Genomic DNA, 19,682 nt, shown 5'->3' with positions numbered 1-19,682 from the left:
AAAAAAAAAAAAAATCCAACAAACAGAAGTCCAGGACCAGATGGCTTCACAGGTGAATTCTATCAAACATTTGGAGAAGAGCTAACACCCATCCTTCCCAAACTCTTCCAAAATATAGCAGAGGGAGGAACACTCCCAAACTCATTCTATGAGGCCACCATCACCCTGATACCAAAACCAGACAAAGATACTACAATAAAAGAAAATTACAGACCAATATCACTGATGAGTATAGATGCAAAAATCCTCAAAAAATACTAGCAAACAGAATCCAACAGCACATTAAAAGGATCATACACCATGATCAAATGGGATTTATCCCAGGGATGCAAGGATTCTTCAATATACGCAAATCAATCAATGTGATACACCATATTAACAAACTGAATAAAAACCATATGATCATCTCAATAGATGCAGAAAAAGCTTTTGAAAAAATTCAACACCATTTATGATAAAAAGGCTAGAAAGTGGGCAGAGAGGGAAACTACCTCAATATAATAAAGGCCATATATGACAAACCCACAGCAAACATCATTCTTAATGGTGAAAAACGGAAAGCATTTACTCTAGTATCAGGAACAAGATAAGGATGTCCACTCTCACCACTACCATTCAACATAGTTTTGGAAGTCCTAGCCACAGAAATCAGAGAAGAAAAAGAAATAGAAGGAATACAAATTGGAAAAGAAGAAGTAAAACTGTCACTGTTTGCAGATGACATGATACTATACATAGAGAATCCTAAAGATGCCACCAGAAAACTACTAGAGTTAATCAATGAATCTGATAAAAGTTGCAGGATACAAAATTTATGCACAGAAATCTCTTGCATTCCTACACACTAATGATGAAAATTCTTAAAGAGAAATAAAGGAAACACTCCCATTTACCACTGCAACAAAAAGAATAAAATACCTAGGAATAAACCTACCTAAGGAGGCAAAAGACCTGTACTCAGAAAACTATAAGACACTGCTGAAAGAAATTAAAGATGATACAAACAGATGGGGAGATATACCATGTTCTTGGATTGGAAGAATCAATATTGTGAAAATGACTGTACTACCCAAAGCAATCTACAGATTCAATGCAATCTCTATCAAATTACCAATGGCATTTTTTACAGAACTAGAACAAAAAATCTTAAAATTTGTATGGAGACACAAAAGACCCCGAATAGCCAAAGCAGTCTTGAGGGAAAAAAAACGGAGCTGGAGGAATCAGACTCCCTAACTTCAGACTACACTACAGTAATCAAGACAATATGGTACTGGCACAAAAACAGAAATATAGATCAATGGAACAGGATAGAAAGCCTAGAGATAAACTCACGCACCTATGGTCAACTAATCTATGAAAAAAGAGGCAAGGATATACAATGGAGAAAAGACAATCTCTTCAATAAATGGTACTGGGAAAACTGGACAGCTACATGTAAAAGAATGAAATTAGAACGTTCCCTAACACCATACACAGAAATAAAGTCAAAATGGATTAGAGGGCTTCCCTGGTGGCGCAGTGGTTGAGAGTCTGCCTGCCGATGCAGGGGACACGGGTTTGTGCCCCAGTCCAGGATGACCCACATGCCGCGGAGCGGCTGGGCCCATGAGCCATGGCCGCTGAGCCTGCGCGTCCGGAGCCTGTGCTCTGCAACGGGAGAGGCCACAACAATGAGAGGCCCGCGTACCACAAAAAATTAAAAAAATAAAAATAAAAATAAATGGATTAGAGACTTAAATGTAAGACCGGACACTATAAAACTCTTAGAGGAAAACATAGAAAGAACACTCTTTGACATAAATCACAGCAAGATCTTTTTTGATCCACCTCCTAGAGTAATGGAAATAAAAACAAAAATAAACAAATGGAACCTAATGAAACTTAAAACCTTTTGCAAAGCAAAGGAAACTTCAAACAAGATGAAAAGACAACCCTCAGAATGGGAGAAAATATTTGTAAATGAATCAATGGACAAAGGATTAATCTCCAAAATACATAAACAGCTCATGCAGCTCAATATTAAAAAAACAAACAACCCAAGCAAAAAATGAGCAGAAGGCCTAAATAGACATTTTTCCAAAGAAGACATACAGATGGCCAAGAAGCACATGAAAAGCTGCTCAACATCACTAATTATTAGAGAAATGCAAATCAAAACTACAATGAGGTATCACCTCACACCAGTCAGAATGGGCATCATCAGAAAATCTACAAACAACAAATGCTGGAGAGGGTGTGGAGAAAAGGGAACCCTCTTGCACTACTGGTGGGAGTGTAAAGTGATACAGCCACTATGGAGAACAGTATGGAGGTTCCTTAAAAAACTCAAAATAGAACTGCCATATGACCCAACAATCCCACTACTGGGCATATACCCAGAGAATACCATAATTCAAAAAGACACATGCACCCCAATGTTCACTGCTGTGCTATTTACAATAGTCAGGTCATGGAAGCAACCTAAATGCCCATGGACAGACGAATGGATAAAGAAGATGTGATACATATATACAATGGAATATTACTCAGCCATAAAAAGGAACGAAATTGGGTCATTTGTAGAGACGTGGATGAATCTAGAGACTGTCATACAGAGTGAAGTAAGTCAGAAAGAGAAAAACAAATATCGTATACTAACGCATATATGTGGAACCTAAAAACTGGTACAGATGAACCGGTTTGCAGGGCAGAAGCTGAGACACAGATGTAGAGAACAAAGATATGGACACCAAGGGGGGAAAGCAGTGGGGGGCGGTGGCGGTGTGATGAATTGGGAGATTGGGATTGACATGTATACACTGATGTGTATAAAATGGACGACTAATAAGGACCTGCTGTATAAAAATAAATAAATAAAATAAAATTCAAAAAGAAAGAAAAAAAATGCTGCCAGTAGTTTTACCATATCAGGATGCAACTCAACATGTGACATTCACTTTTCATTCAAATACCGCTTTATCTCCAAACCACAACCAGGGAATTTAAATCATTAAACCAGGGAGTTCTTTTCTCACCTTAACAACCATTGCATTATAAAATTGTCAGACTCTTTAGATGATCTTTGGATTTTGGAGTGAAGGTGCTATTTAATTACCTGGCCTTATCTGAGCCTCCCGTGCACTGGTAAATACCAATAAATTCCGTGAGTTGTTTTTGTAACATCGCATCTTTGCCTTCAACTTGAGTAATGAATTTATGCTGTAAAAGATCTGACACTGTTGGACGCTTTTCATAATCTTTAGTCAAGCACCTGCACTGGCAAAAAGGAACATGCCATTATTAGACAAGTTAGAGTTTTGCATTTATCATTCACAGTCCTAAAAACTGCTCTAACACAATGGAATGATGTTCTTCATTGATGCTCAGCCCAGGACGCATATCTCAAACAATGTTAGAGCTGTAATATGATGAATTAATCTGTGAGAGATCACGCCGTAGTAATATCAACTTCGAACTAAATCCCCTTCCCTAGCCTCCCGGTAAGCATTACTGCAGAGTGATAACTGAACTCAGTCTCCATTGCAAAGTCTCCTTTACAAGTGAGTAGCTAAAGGTAAACAACAATGTAGTCATTACAGTTTTAATGCTTACCTAGAATTAAAACAAACTTTTCAGTTTCCCTTCCCTAATGTTTTTTTTTGTTGTAATTTTTGTTTGTTTTTTTTTGCGGTACGCGGGCCTCTCACTGTGTGGCCTCCCCCGTTGCGGAGCACAGGCTCCGGACACGCAGGCTCAGCAGCCATGGCTCACGGGCCCAGCCGCTCTGCGGCATATGGGATCTTCCCGGACCAGGGCACAAACCCGCGTCCCCTGCATCGGCAGGTGGACTCTCAACCACTGCGCCACCAGGGAAGCCCCCCTAATGCTTTTAAAGGTTTCTCAATTGATCTATTTCTTCCTACGTGATAAAACTGCTAACCCATCTGTGAGGGCTTATGTGCTGAGGATGTTTAAATCCCATGCCAGTGGATGTTTTTTGAGGTCCTCCAGGAGAAGTACAAATGCGTACCACACCTCTTGATAGGATCAACCAGGTGAGAGCACCTGAAACGGCATCACAGGAGGAACACTGGAACAAACACTGGATGTTTAACCCACTGTCTTCAGATATTTGGAAGAGGGATTAGACTAGTTTTCAGTCACAAGGGACAAAAAAATCTAGGATCAATGGGGAGAATGAAGAGAGACACAGATTTCTGGTCAGTATAAGGGAGAACTTTTTGATAGTTAGGCTTATCAAAGATGGAGAGGACTACATTGGGAAGTAGGATTATTTTTATTAGGGGTTTACTGATTGGATGGCCCCTCGATGCACATGTTCAAGAAGGATTTACGCTCTGTATACCCTTCCAACCCTGAGGTTCTGAGGATCTATGATTATGAGAAAAGTGGTCAGAGTGGGGCTGCCATTTGGGGGTAGAAAAAAAGAAAAAAGAAGGAACCCATGCCTGATATGACCCATGCCATTTCTCATGTGCATTGTTAATCCCCCTGGGATGAGAATTTGGCAACTTACTCTATTGGGCTTACCTAAAAAGATACTACCCAGGGATGCTAAAAGATGCTAAGGAATGAGGATGACAATGTCTGAAAATAAGAACAAGTACTCTTCGTTTTCATTTAGTTTCAGAGAATATGTCGATTTCTGCCACCTGCAGCACTCATACCTACGTATTGAGTTTAGTCACATAGGAGGTTATTTTATTCAGGTAAAACATTATCAGATAATTGATGTGTACCAGCCACTCTGCTAGACACCGGAGTTACAGTGACAAGTAAGGCACATTCGGTGCCCTGGAGTTGTTTACTGGCTAGTGAGGGAGAAAGACCTCTAAACGGCGGTGAAATAAACGAGGAAATGCTACTAGAGGAAGAGGAACAAAGGACGGGAGAGCTCCCAGGGCAGAGTCCTAACTGCTTGGGGGAAACCAGGAAATGTTGCTCAGAGGTGAAACTGTGCCGAGTATGTCAAAGTCACCACGTCCCATTGAGGATTTACACGGAAGGATCTGCGAACACGGGGCATGGCTATGAATCGTGGGGAGCCCTTCAAAGCTACGAACAATTCTCCTGAGAGGCCTGTGAAATTCGACTGCAGTTTATTAACTATTCTGCAGTGCATAGTACATACTCAGTAAAGACTATTTAAGTGAAAACTAAAAGGAAAAGCAGATTATCGATCTTTCTTGTATTTTCATAACCCTTAAATAACTCTCTTTATAGAAACAAGCAGATTTTCTTGGTAGGAAAACCAGTGATAGCAGAGTATGGACAAGGATGACCGGTTCCTCTACTTTTTTGCCCTCTTTACATTTTCTGAGTGAGCTTTGACACATCAAAGCTTAATGACCGGGCTTCCCTGGTGGCGCAGTGGTTGAGAGTCCGCCTGCCGATGCGGGGGATGCGGGTTCGTGCCCCGGTCCGGGAAGATCCCACATGCCGCCGAGCGGCTGGGCCCGTGAGCCATGGCCGCTGAGCCTGTGCGTCCGGAGCCTGTGCTCCGCAACGGGAGAGGCCGCAACGGTGAGAGGCCCACGTACCGCAAAAAAAAAAAAAAAAGCTTAATGACCCCCCTCTCCCATTTACAACTTGCAGTCATCCCTTCCCTTATTTTCTCAAGGTGAAGTCATGATAAAGATTCTGAAAAAAGTTCATGGACAGATTTAGAAATGGCTGACTCATAGCTTCTAGTCAATTGTCTGGAGGCACTGCACTTGTACTAAATATCTGTCAAATTAGAAGTGAACTTCAAACATATAAGCATTTTATCTGTATGATTATCTGACTCACCAAGTGCAATGACAACTTCCCTGTGATGGGAATTAGCGATGCAGATAAATGAAGGGCTAAGAAACGGACTGAACAGACAATGGGTTAGAAGGTGGGACATGCTGAGAGTGAGGCTGCAAAGGGCAGGTGGACAGAAGAATGGGTTCATGGACGATGCAATGTCTGCAGAAGCACAGCTATCGATAAGTGAACGAACAAGACCCTGAGATCATTATCAGAATAATAATGGGTTCACTGAACATTCAGAAGACGCTACAAATGCTTGTTTTGAAGAAAATCATGGAAACTTCTGGGGCTATTTAATAGATAAGGAGGAGATTCGGAAGCACAGAGGAATTGTTATAAAAAGCACATCTCAAAGTTACAGCAGGACGGGATCTCATTAATTCTTTTAAAAGACTCTATTATTACTCACTTGCTGATGAAGTCATTGAATTCTGCTGACCATATCTCAGGCTGCCTCAGTTTGGGGGGTGGATTCCTAGAAAAATAAGATACAAGGTTGGATTGTGCACACTGGTCAGTAACGATAAAAATTAAGAGGCAGAGCCAGCCAGACTAATGTCATTGCTGCATTAAGATTCTGCCAGGTATAATGAAGCATTACCATCATTTTCCAATTTAAAGACAGATAATTAGTTTTTAATCATTCTTTATATGGAATGACAGTTTCCTTGTTTCTCTGAAAGCACTTAATATATGACACATTTTTTTCTAGCTGATAATTTTTCTTCTTTGAACGGAGCTTCTTGCTTTGAACTGAGAGCCCTAGAGGAAAACATAAATACTTAGCCGAATAGAAACAATGACTACTGGGGAGAAGATTTTTTTCTTTTGAGTCCAGCAGAAATCTCTGAGGAATATTCAGGATACACAGAGGTGACCTGAAAAGAGAAGTGTTCAAAATATGGAGGAAACTGCAGCATAGAGGGGCCTTTATAGTAGAATGCCTTTACGACTTGTTCTGTTGTTACTGGGTAGAGGGCCAGAAACAAGGTTACACAAGTAAGGAACCGGACAATATGACTAGCAATAAAGCTCTGAATGCCACTTAGAAGATTCTGTTATTAATTCCTTTCATTTTAAGCTGAACGAATCTTTTCTTTTTTTTTGGTATATTCATGAATACAAAGGAACATCATTTGAAAATGAGGCTGACCTAACTGTAATCAAGCAACACGGATCAACCACGATAGTTGAATTTGCTGAAGTACTGCTTTATGTTAATTCCAACAGCTCCTTGTTTTCACTAGTGGAATGGAAATACTTTGTCTCCAGCTCTGCATTAGTCCTTAAATAGCTTATAACGAAACTAATGTACAGTCTGTACAGGCTCATTAAAGAAAAGTACAGCTACTCATCCACCCTAGATCACGCCTACAGCTCATTTTACAACCCTAGGACTATTGGAAGATTGCTGATTTGCACATTAAAATAAGTAATTCTTTTCTGCAACGATCTTGCTTTGCTTCTTGTTCTCCTGAAATTTTCCTTTCTAAGAGATTTATCGGTATCTTGGAGTATAACAAGGTTTTGATGATTTTAGGACATTCAGAACTGGGTAGCTTTTCAGATCCCCCTTTTTTCTCATTTCTACAGTCAGTATTCTTAATTCCATTTCAGGGAAATACTGGTGGTAGACGTAATAAGAGATAACTAAGATGGTGCAGCTTCCAGAAGTACCTTGCCCATAGGTACAATATGTATCAACAGTAGCATCCTTCCTCCATGTGGTACCATCACCAAGAGTAGTGACACTAGGCTAACTATGGTCATTTAAACCGTAATTTAAATGGCTCAGGAAGAATAGTGCTTCATCTTACATACTGAATGACAGTAGGAATTAGGATACACAGATATTTTTGTTTGTTTTCCTCAAATTTAATGAAATGTCTGACTTGGTATAGAGCAGGTTTTCTGCCTTTTTTTTTTTTTTTGGCTGCACAGTGCCACGTGCGGGTTCTTAGTTCCCCAACCAAGGATCGAATGTGCGACCCCTGCAGTGGAAGCACAGAGTGAGTCTTAACCACTGGGCTGCCAGGGAAGTCCCTCTGCTCTTTTTTGTAATCTTGCTTCCCCACTTACCAAGTAAGCAATATATTTTACAAACAGTAAGACCTGAGAGATACACTGAAATTGTTATGTAAAGGATGATCTATCTCTAAGGTATTATAATTCAGAACATAGAGACAGGACAGAAAATTCCAAGGTAAAGTTAAAAACAAATTCAAATGCTTTAGTCCTATACTAATTTAACTACATGCCAAATATTCCAAACAGATCTATTTGGAAATGAATAGGTCATATTGGCACTATTTCTTTATGACCGGAACCACTCCCCACCAGGGCTTTGTACATATTATTCAGTGTTCTATAGGCATTAGGACCACACAATTTATTTAATGGAGAATGCGGTAACAAACTGTAACATACACTACCCTCTCTGCCCTTGGACCCCTGTCACAACAGGCCCTCTCTGTGTGCATTTCACTAAAATTAAGGTACCAAGCAAAATCCTTAAGAAAGTCTTCAAAAGACAACACATTCATAATAAAAAGAGGCAGTTTTTTCACATCAGTTTTCTGAAATATCTAGGAACTACCCAAAGCATATATAAAACAGTGTTTAATTAGTGATAAGGTCAGCAGGGGAAAGTCTGTCAATACACACATTGAAGGGGAGGGGTCTCCATAGAAAAGCATCTTCCTGGCTCCAAAGAGATTATTCTTCTAAGTTTAGTGTTTCATATTAATACATTCAAAACACTAACAAATTTGAAATCATTACTTTATCAATAAATTTTATTTCTAACTTTCTTAATACTATTATCTTAAAGTTCTAAACAAAGGGAAGTATTAGCAAGTAGTAAAAAAATTACTAGATTGACAGAGTGAAATGAGGCACATCACTGTTACATTGACTGTGGACCCGGGAGCCTCACTGATGAATCTGGGAGTGGATCAACAGTGGCAGGAACTGCTGTTTTCTGAGCGCAAATCCTTGCCAAAGAAAAAAAGACACACTTAGTACCAAGAGAAAGCTCTTTTACTTAGACCAGGGAAATGAAACTATGGAACAAAAAGAGTGTCTCGGAAGAAGCAGCATGACATTCCAGGCCACTGTGCTCCCAACCTGCTGAAATATATCTGGGTATTTCCATGAGGAGCTTGACGAGCACTCAGTGGCTAGAGGAAGACAGATGGACCCAGTGTGAGAGACCCCTGACCTTGGTATTTTGAAGAGTGCTCTCATGGGATGGAGGTCGGCCAGTGGAGGATCTCCATCCCCAAGCTCAATGGCCGTGATCCCCAGGGACCACGTGTCACATCTGGCATCGTAAGTTGTATCCAACTGCTGTTCACATGCAATCACCTAGTAGAAAATGAAAGAAAAATGAAGTTTGTGACTTTAACAAGCACGTAGCAAAATGCTTAGAACAATGTGTAAGAGTTCAAACTGATGAGGTTTGAGAGCTCCGAGCAAAGGCAGTAACACAGGGGAGTAAAAGCTCAAATTATAATTAGTAGCAGTAGTTTTCTTCTGAGAACAGAGAATATCTTAGCAGGATTGCAAGTATGAGGAGAAACCTATGAAAAAAACTTTTTGAAAATGCAAAACAGAAAGGGGACTGAAACAGTGTCCCCCATGGGAAGGGATGTAATCAAATACACAGCTAACACCTGTGCAATGATAGTCACTTGATAAACATTTGATGAGTGAAAAGAGTCATTCATCTCAGCAAAGATAAAGAATACATCTTTAACAAATAAAAAGCGAAGGAAGGAAGTGAAGGGCTTCCCTGGTGGCGCAGTGGCTGAGAGTCCTCCTGTCAATGCAGGGGACGCGGGTTCGTGCCCCGGTCCGGGAAGACCCCACATGCCGCGGAGCGGCTGGGTCCGTGAGCCATGGCCGCTGAGTCTGCGCGTCCAGAGCCTGTGCTCCGTCCGCAACAAGAGAGGCCACAACAGTGAGAGGCCCGCGACAATAAGCTTGAGAGCAGTCTAGTCAAATGGCCTCGATCTTTTCTGACAACTAGAAGGCAAGAATGAGACAAGTGTGGAGAAATGCAAAAAGGCTTATGCCATTAATAAGAGAAAAATAAACTGGAGAAAAATAAACATTGGTAAGGCTTTATCAGCAGTTATCTGGGAGCACACTAAATAGTAAAGCTACAACCAGCTTTTTAAAAATTCCACTAATCAAAGGATGTCACTAAGAGACAAGAAAAAAAGGGGGGAATATTTTTTGCAGTATCATGAAATAGTGTTAACATAGAAGAATTATTACACAGTCACTTCACAATTTATTTCTAAATGTGTAAGTATAAATACAGACAGGCTGCAAATAATAATTGTAACATCAGTGATAACAAAAAGAAAATTCAACTTTAAATTTTTAAAACTATTTTTTATATTTTAAAAAGTTTTACATTTTGTGAATGCCAACTCACAAGACAAAAAATGATTTGGGGATGATGGCAGGTTAGAGTTTTATCATTTAACTACAGTACTATAAAATGATATGCAAAATGAAAGGAATCTAAGGTCCTGTCTGGAACGTAGTTCATCTTTCTGACTCTACTTAACATCAAGCTTAACACGTTAAAAAAAATCCCTGTGTTGGCACAGAGGATGAATTTATGCCCCAATTTGCCCATGATGTTCTAGGTTTATGCTCGCTTCCCTAGAGTCATTATAAATACTATCCCCTTTCACTCTCCAAAGTGTCCTGGCTTGGACAGTAAGTTACATGGTCACCCAGCACAGCTACTGTCTCTCCTGTCCCCTTCACTGTGAAACACACATACTCCAGTTTGGGAAGGATGGCTTTACATAACCAACAAATGCTACCTTTGATCTAGAATTTAACTGAAAAAATGTCAAATCAAGAATTTCACTTTTCAACTGCTAATCAATTTGAACAATTTTGTTTACCTTATTGTTTTCTAATTCATAGCAATTTGACATTCTTCAACAATTCTAGGTAAGTGGAAATTTACTGAAATATTGCCAATCATTCAAAAGTTGGAAAATGCTTATTACAGGGAGATGCATATAAGATGTGCAAAATCTTGAACATATATTTATATGACAGTTTGAAAAGATCACAGGGAACCTTTCTCTTTTAGATAATATCCATTGGTTTGCCGAGCAGGAAAGAACTTTCAAACCCTATTTGTGCTACAGTAGGCTTATTAATAATAAATAATGACTTATCAGTAAAATGCCTGTCTAGTAATTGCATAGTAAGAAGTATCAATTTTAATTATTAAATTATTTATTATTTTGGTAATTCAATTTTAGATAGATCAAAATATTTCATTTTCCTCATATACTGGTTCCAAGATCTACTAATCAAAATTATTTTTACTGAATGGCATACTTAAAATATAATACTGGCTTTGTTGCTATAAATTAACATATGAAAAATATAAAGCTAGATGATTATTTAATATTAAACATTTAGCTTTATATATTATAGTATTTTATAGTAATTAATCATATATGTGGGTAAGATGCAAAGCTTGGTATTATAGCTAAATTTTATTAATTTTTCACTTTGAAAATTTTCCATAAGCTTTTAAAACAACAGTAATATATCAGAAGAAACTCTCACCTGAGATTTTCTTACTCAATTTTTTTTAGCATTTTTATTTGAGATACTCTTATTCAATTTTGCTTTTGCTTATATGACTATACTTTCTACTTTTATTCTAAGATGTTCTCCCTGTTCAAAACATTTTTGAATCCACTGGAATTTTTTAAAGTTTCTTAAGCTAACTTATCCTTTCTCCATGTTTTACATTGCACTTACATTTTAACTTTTTTTTTGCAAGTAGTGACTGAATTAGTATTAAAGTAGGAACAGTACACCACGACTTAATCCTCAAGAAAATTTAATGCTACGATTTTGCAAATATTAATGTAGTATTTGAATTACTTCTCCTCCCTTCACTCGCTAGAGTTGTAGGTAAATAGCAGAGCTTTTCCCAAAGGTTGCAGAGAAAGCTTTCAAACATATGTTCTCTACTGATGAACATAATTAAAAGGATTAAAGGCATTAACGGTGACTGTGGAGAAAAGATGCGACTCTAGAAAACATTTTTCCTCAACTATTTTAGCAGTTTCTCTACAACTTCCCAAAGGTGATGGTGAAAAGAATCTCCTGAAGTGCAATATGGCCCTAAGCAGAGTGACTCAACATGGGAAGCTACTATAAACACAGGTTAATAGGCCTGAATCTGGTCTTAAACAAAGACAGGTGTCTTTATATTTCTATCCAAGTTAAAAACAAAATCTAAACATCATTAAGAGAGATGCATGCTAAGCAATTAAAAGTATATTTAATGAAAAATTCAGGCTGCAAGTACAGCTGACCCTTGAGCAATACAGGGTTAGGGGTTCCAACCCCCCCACCCCCCGCCCCCGAGCAGTCGAAAATCCATGTACTGTTATCTCTGCCTCAAAAACAGAGGAATTGATAAATGACTCACCCAAGGTCAGGAAACTGACACAGTTTGGATAGAATCAGGACTCAAACCCTAGTTCTTTTGATTCCACACATTGTGAGCTCTGATCAAACACAAACTTTTCCCCACACTTAGTTAATTTAAAGATCTGTAAAATGGGATTGAGATTAGCAGATACCAACTACTATATAAAAACAGATAAACAACAAGGTCCTACTGTATAGCACAGGGCACTATATTCAATATCTTGTGATAACCTAAAATGAAAAAGAATAGGAAAAAGAACATATACATGTAAAACTAAATCACTTTGCTGTACAGCAGAAACTAACACAACATTGTAAATCAACTGTACTTCAATAAAAAAACAATCTGTAAAATGAAAACACAGGTACTATATTTATTGAAAAAAAATTTGCGTATAAGCAAACCCGCAGTTCAAACCTGTGTTGTTCAACTGTAGTTTCTCTTTACCTCCTGTGACTCATTCATTCAATCCCTCATTTATTCACATATTTGCTCACAGCCCATTTATTATCTCCCATGTCCCTCCTCACACATGTAAATATGTCACAGAAAAACAACACAACTGACATTTTCTTCTAGTATATTCCAAAAACACATATGGAGCTAGAGTATGCATAGAAAGGAAACTCAGAAAGGATCAAATGTTACATTTGCTTCCCTCAAAACTCTAACTGACCTCAGGAGCCATCCAAAAGGGCGTTCCTACGGATGTATTCCGACGGTGCCAGGTGCTGGTGAGCTGTGCAGACACGCCTGGAAGGAAGAGATGAGATTTACTTCTTGCATTCATTACTCAGGTAAGGAGATTCCAACTGCAATAAATTTGCTTACAAACTAATACTAAAATTCTGTTCCCTTACAGTTTGGATAGAATCAGGACTCAAACCCTAGTTCTTTTGATTCCACGTATTGTGAGCTCTGATCAAACACAAACTTTGCCCCACACTTAGTTAATTTAAAGATCTGTAAAATGGGATTGGGATTAGCAGATACCAACTATTATATATAAAACAGATTGAAGTTCAAGCCATTGGACTTGAACTTCACCTTAAAGTATCCTAAGTCAGGCTGTCTACATAGCCAAGATACACAAGGGTCCTCCTATTATCTACTTCTCATATCCAGACGTACCCAGGCTTAAAGCCCCATTCCAAGTTCTAGTGCCCCCTTGTTGACTTAATCTGCTCCCCATCATACTAACCTCTGTATCTTTTGACCTTCTAGATTTTAGACTATTTGTCTGTATTGCGTATTTTGGCACGTAGTTATGATTTGAATGGTAGGCTCTCTCCACTCCCACCTCCCTCTCTGCACTACTAAATTCTGGTGAATTTGAGAATGTTTTATATCGTGGTATGCACATAGTAGGTGACTTGTGAATGTGGATAAAATTATTTTCCATCTGTCAACTTGGGACAAATCACAGCTGACCGGAAATTTCAAATTAACTACATCTATGTAAACCAACACCATCAACAGAATCAGTTCTTTTCCTTTAGAGAATTATACACAGAAGGATTACAATGAAAAGGCATAACCAAACATTTCAATCATGTCATCTCATTAATTCCACCTGGTTAGATACAATCATAAGGGACTCAGGAAAATCCAGAGCATAGTCTCCCTCCTCACGTTTCATACTCTGCTCCTCTGGCTGCATGGTGCTGCTTCCCTTGACCTACTCTGGACTTGATGGGTTATTCCCAAATCGTGGACTTGAACTCCTTGATGTCCCTGTTTTGAAGAGTACCTCCCAGTGTCACATTTATCTTAGGCTCTAGCTGTTTAATCTTATAGGCCAAGTAGAACAAAGGCACTAATTGAGGTTTAAAATTGGATATATTTGATTCCTTCAAGATGATTCCTCCAAGATGATACTTTGTCATGAAAATCAAAGGCCATATTCAGCCAAAAGGGCATTTCACTGGTGGAAACATACTTGAGCAGAGGGCTAGGCAGTATGTTTTGGTTCCATATTAATTTCGTCCCTCAAGGAGCTCCTCCACTAATGTATTAATCTTGTCCTAAGTGGAATCTTCATCTACGGCCTTCACATTTTGCCTTTAAAAAAGCTTATCATTTGACAGAAAAAAATATCCTCATGAAATCATTTTTGAAATTCAAAGGAAATTATCTAATCTGTGACTGAAGGTTCTCCCTTGAATATTTCCTAACACATGATCTGAAGAAAGGGAATAAACATTTAATACACATTTCTCCCAAATGCATCCTCTACCTCTATCTCTACTCCAGGTATTTTACCTTTCAGAAAAATTATGTATAAATCTAAACATTTTATCTTGTCTTTTCCTATGAATTAAAGGGAGGAATGATTAAGCTTGACTTTTATTGTATCAGAGTACAGTAATTTATTTATATTAGTAGGAAAAGTAAATAGATTTTAAAAGAAATTTAACTGAAAATTGATTATAAATCTACTAAAATTTATTCTAAGGGCTTATAATTATTTATGAAAAAACTGAAAATTATATTTGACCCTCGGTGAACATTTTTGTTTCAATTTCATAAAAGTAGTTTAAGAATTCAAATGTCATTTAAGCAAAATGTAAAGGGGGTAGAAAAAAACCACAACTGAGTAAAATATCGGAAGTTTTGCTCCTGGTAAGAAAGTGACTCTTTAGACTAATCATTTAATACATTTTTCTTCTTTCTGAAGATAAAGAAAATATGATGTCGCTAGAATTGGCATTTTTCAGCAAGCAGTCATGCCCTGGCATCTGAATTTATAGATATGGATGTCAGGAAAGGACCATCCCTCCATACTCCACAGGAAATATATTGGGAAGGAGGCTAAGAAGAGTGTCTTAGGGTGTGGCACAGGACCCAAGATAGACCATTCAGACTTCTTGGAAATGTGAATCTTGAGTGGAGACACTAGAGTGACTAGACTACAGTGACTAGGGTGAGTCATCCAGTGTTGAGGATCTAAGGATTAGCCCAGGTGATGCTGCTCTGGAGGTCCAGGGATGCCAGAGCCCCTTCCTAGGAGGCTGGATTGCCCAGCTTCTCCCTAGGCTTTGTAGGCCACTCAGTGCCATTTTCTGTAGCATTGCCTAAGTTGGTCAGAGTTAAGTTTCTGTTGCCTACAATCAAGGAACTCTGACTGATACAAGAACCTAATGATTTTACATATAAAGGAGCAAACTAACAAGGGTAATGGTCAATAATAATGAGTTTACAAAGTCTAAGAGTTATTAGGTTTTATATTAATACGAATTAAGAATTTTTTAAAGCAAAAGTTTGGCCTCCAAAATTCTTGATCACACATTCCAAACAATAAGAAACTTCTGAGCAAGCATACTCAATATAGATACAGACTATTTTCTACATATTTCCTAGTATAGTAATATACACATTATGAGATATATAAAGATAATTTTCAAGGATGATACTAAAATAATAACTATTATGAATATTTCATAATAAGTAATGGATATTTCTGCACATCAATGATATCTGGGATAATGCATTACAATGCTAATGGAGTCTCATACATTTAGAGTCCTTTGGGATCCTGCAGAAAGACTGTTTTACACCTGGTTCCTGTAAACTGAATGGAAACAAGAAAAATTCAGCCCAGAATGTGAAGAAGGAAAAACAAAAAGTCTCAAAATAAGTGAAAAAGGAAAAATGCAAGTAGGTAGAATAAGAAACCCTTGCGTCTGAGAATATTGGATAATTATCACATTAAAAACAGGACACACACCTATGAAAGAGTAGCAGAGGAAGGTCTTGACCGAATCACGTTTGTTGAATGCTTCTGCAATGACTGCTAACTCTGAAGATCATTTTTCCAACACAACCAACTACTTCAGAACTAGCAGGCAACTTAATGGTCATAACATCTAACATGCTCATTTTCAGGTTAGTAAACTTTAGCTGGAGAGAAAAATGAGTCTCCTGAGGACAAATGGCATTTTTACTTAACATAAATTCCCACAAGAAAATTAGCTAAGAAGGTAGAAAAATGCAAAATTCTCTCAAGAATGACTGACTTAAATTACTTTAAAAGGCAACAGGATGGGCTTCCCTGGTGGTGCAGTGGTTAAGAATCTGCCTGCCAATACAGGGGACACGGGTTCGAGCCCTGGTCCAGGAAGATCCCACATGCCGCAGAGCAACTAAGCACGAGCACCGCAACTACTGAGCCTGCGCTCTAGAGCCCGCGAGCCACAACTACTGAGCCCGCATGCCACAACTACTGAGCCCGCATGCCACAACTACTGAAGCATGCAAGCCTGAAGCCTGTGCTCTGCAATGAGAAGCCACCACAATGAGAAGCTGCACACCGCAACAAAGAGTAGACCCTGCTCGTCGCAACTACAGAAAGCCCGTGTGCAGCAACGAAGACCCAACAGAGCCAAAAATAAATAAAATAAATTTTTAAAATAAAATAAAATTGTAAAAATAAAGAAATATTTGTTAAAAAAAAAAGTAATCAATTGTCCCAAATATACTTAACAATGAAAGGATCCAATCCAGGATCATGTGGTGTGTTTAGTTGTCATGTCTCTTTGGTCTCCTTCAATCTGGAGGAGTTCCTTAATATTTCCTTGAACTTCATGATCTTGATATTTTTTTTAGAATTTCAGGCTAGTTATTTTGTAGAATGTTCCCAAACTTGGATTTGTCAGATATTCCCTCAAGATTATATTTTTGGCAGGAATATCATGGAAGGGAAGTCTTCTCCTTGTATCCTATCAGGTGGTATGTGATTTCCATTTGTCACATCAGTAGTTATATTCACTTTGCTTACTTGATTAAGTCTGTGTCTGCCAGGCTTCTCGCCTATAAAGTTTCTCCTTCTCTTTTGTAATTAAGTAATTTATGCAGAGCTTTTTGAGACTATCTAAATATCCTATTTTTAACCAAAACTTAACCCACTAGTTTAGCATCCATTGAAGTTTTTGGATGAATTAATTATTACTATGACGGTTGCCAAAAGATAATTTTTAAACTTTCATTATTCCTTCTATATTCATTAGTTGGCATTCTTCTATAAAGAAAAGCTTTAGCTTTTTTCCATTCATCTATTTGTGTGTGTAAGTATGAAAGTATGAATTAATGGATTTCTACTTTATTCAATGGACATCATTGTTACCATCATTATTATCATATTTTAATGCTCAAACTGTCCCAGATTTGGTCAGTGAGAATCACTTCAATTTGGCTTCTGTGTCCTTTTGACATTGTCTCCATCATTCCTTGGGCAGTTCCTCACTTTTTGGCACATTAAGTTCCAGGCTTATCTTGTATAGCCTTAAAAAATCAGCTTTTCTCCAAGAATGCCTGCTTACTATTAGTGGAGAATTATATTTAAAAACTGAGAGCTAGGTGTTTGATGTGCTTGCTCTTGGGGCATCAAGCTTGCAAGTTCTCTTAGTGGACATAGCCAGATAACCTGTACACACACACACACACACACACACACACACACACACACACGTATATCACATTATATTTCTTTTTATATGCCTCTCTATATACTGAAAACCATGAGTTCACACTGACACCTCCAATTCCACTCGAACATCATGGGGTTCAGTTTTCTCCCTTCCACATTTGTAATTCTCATCTCTAACAGTAAGAAACCTGGCTCCCATTGTCCTCAGGATACTTCCAGATGGTATCAAGCCCCCTTTATGTAACCAACCCCTTGTCTCCATCTTGACCCCTATGCAGACACACTTATCCAGCTCAGGCTCTGACAACCTGACTGGGGTCACCACCATCCCGCTAGACAAATGCTCTCTTTGTCCCCTCCTCGGGGACTCAACGCCCCAAGCCGAGCCACCACTGCCCCTCCCCTCCCAGCGTGGACACCTTCCTCACCCCTTTCAGGTCCAAACCACTTGCTGAGCTGCACCCCGACTCCCATGCTTTCTCGGGCCCACCAAATGGCTTTTGTTCTGAATTATTCTGGAAGAAAGGAAGGAATGAAGGGAACTTCATAGTTTTTAAGTTCAGGTGTGCCTGCCTCACTGGATGCTACAAAAGTGGGTTATTAATAAATAAGTCACAACTTCTCTTTGACCTACATTATTCATTGGGGATTTGGTCTAAAATTGAGCATGTGGGTAGTAAGAGATTGAAAGCCATAAAATACTCCTGTCGTAAGAATGATGTCTAAATAAGTCACAAGAAGTACATTCTGTACTTTGGTATTGAAATGTTAACGATTCTATTAGAAATGAAGATCCCCAGAGAGAAATCTGTAGAAATGAGAACTGAGTACTGCCCTTTAAATTTAGTCTCTCTTTCATTTTCTATTCCAAATGAGGACTGCTTTTTCAGATGTTAGTTGACTTGCCTAAAGGGGTTTACCTCCTGGGATGTTGTGTTATTTATTGATTGATCATACATCCGTGACTGCTAATGTATTTCATTTATAACATCTGCAAACTCACTTGTCTTTTTATTCTCTGAGGTGGCTGGTGGTTTTCTGTAAAAGCCTAGCCCACTTAACAAGAAAACAAAAGGTTTTCTTAAAGGCTCTACTCATAACTAGCATTAGCAAACTGAATCTTACTTTTAGTGTAATTAAATAGTTTGATATTTAAAGTTAATAACCAATTGACTCTAGTAAAGGGCTATTATTTTTTTAAACAGAAAAAAGCACCTATTTGGGGAACTCAGATTTTCAATATTTAGCAACTATCAATATTTAAATAAAGTATTGATTTACTATTTATCAAGTACCTACTATGTATACAACACTGAGCTAGGGGCGAGGTGACAGTATTACTTCATGATAATAGCTCAGATTTTTTAAATTATAAAGTGTCAATAATTATACTATGTAGCTCACCTGTATCATCCCATTTACTCTCCACAGCGATCAACCGTATGAGGTAGAGACTGTTTTTCATACTTGATGTCCCTAGAGATTTTAAGTGACCTTCTCAAGGTCACACAATTACATGGAAAATCCTGCCTCCCATTCACTCACTCATTCAAGAGTATTTATTGAGCACTTCCAATGTGCCAGTGCCATGCTTGGTTCCAGGGACAGAGTGATAGGCCAGACAGAGACCGAGCCATCACAAAGCTCACAGCTTAGCAGCGAAGGTAGTCAAATTAAACACATGATTACAATCAAGTGTGACAACTGTTTGGCTAAAGAAAAGACAGAGTGCATATATACAATGGAATATTACTCGGCCATTAAAAAGAATGAAATAATGTCATTTGCAGCACCATGGATGGACCTGGAGATTATCATACTAAGTGAAGTAAGTTACACAGAGAAAGACAAATATATGATACCGCTTATATGCGGAATCTAAAAAAACATGATACAGATGAACTTGTTTACAAAACAGAAACAGACTCACAGACTTAGAGAACAAACTTATGGTTACCAGGGGGAAGG

At 38.3% G+C, this 19,682-nt stretch overlaps 1 protein-coding gene across 1 annotated transcript in view; it reads right to left on the bottom strand.

The window, feature by feature from the left end:
- Positions 1-19,682, bottom strand: part of MYO3A (myosin IIIA) — a 176,002-nt gene that overhangs the window by 132,702 nt on the left and 23,618 nt on the right. Inside the window, exons 5-8 of the mRNA XM_007445869.1 lie at positions 12,966-13,042; positions 9,020-9,165; positions 6,209-6,274; positions 3,098-3,253 (exon numbers count right to left, since the gene is read on the bottom strand). Coding sequence (XP_007445931.1) covers positions 3,098-3,253; positions 6,209-6,274; positions 9,020-9,165; positions 12,966-13,042 — 445 coding nt within the window. The remainder of the gene's footprint in view (positions 1-3,097; positions 3,254-6,208; positions 6,275-9,019; positions 9,166-12,965; positions 13,043-19,682) is intronic.

The sequence above is a fragment of the Lipotes vexillifer genome, unplaced genomic scaffold (assembly GCF_000442215.2).
Source record: "Lipotes vexillifer unplaced genomic scaffold, Lipotes_vexillifer_v1.1 scaffold738, whole genome shotgun sequence".
NCBI classification, from domain to species: Eukaryota; Metazoa; Chordata; class Mammalia; order Artiodactyla; family Lipotidae; genus Lipotes; species Lipotes vexillifer.
Note: the sequence above shows the minus strand (reverse complement) of the source record. Positions and strands in the feature narration are given on the sequence as shown.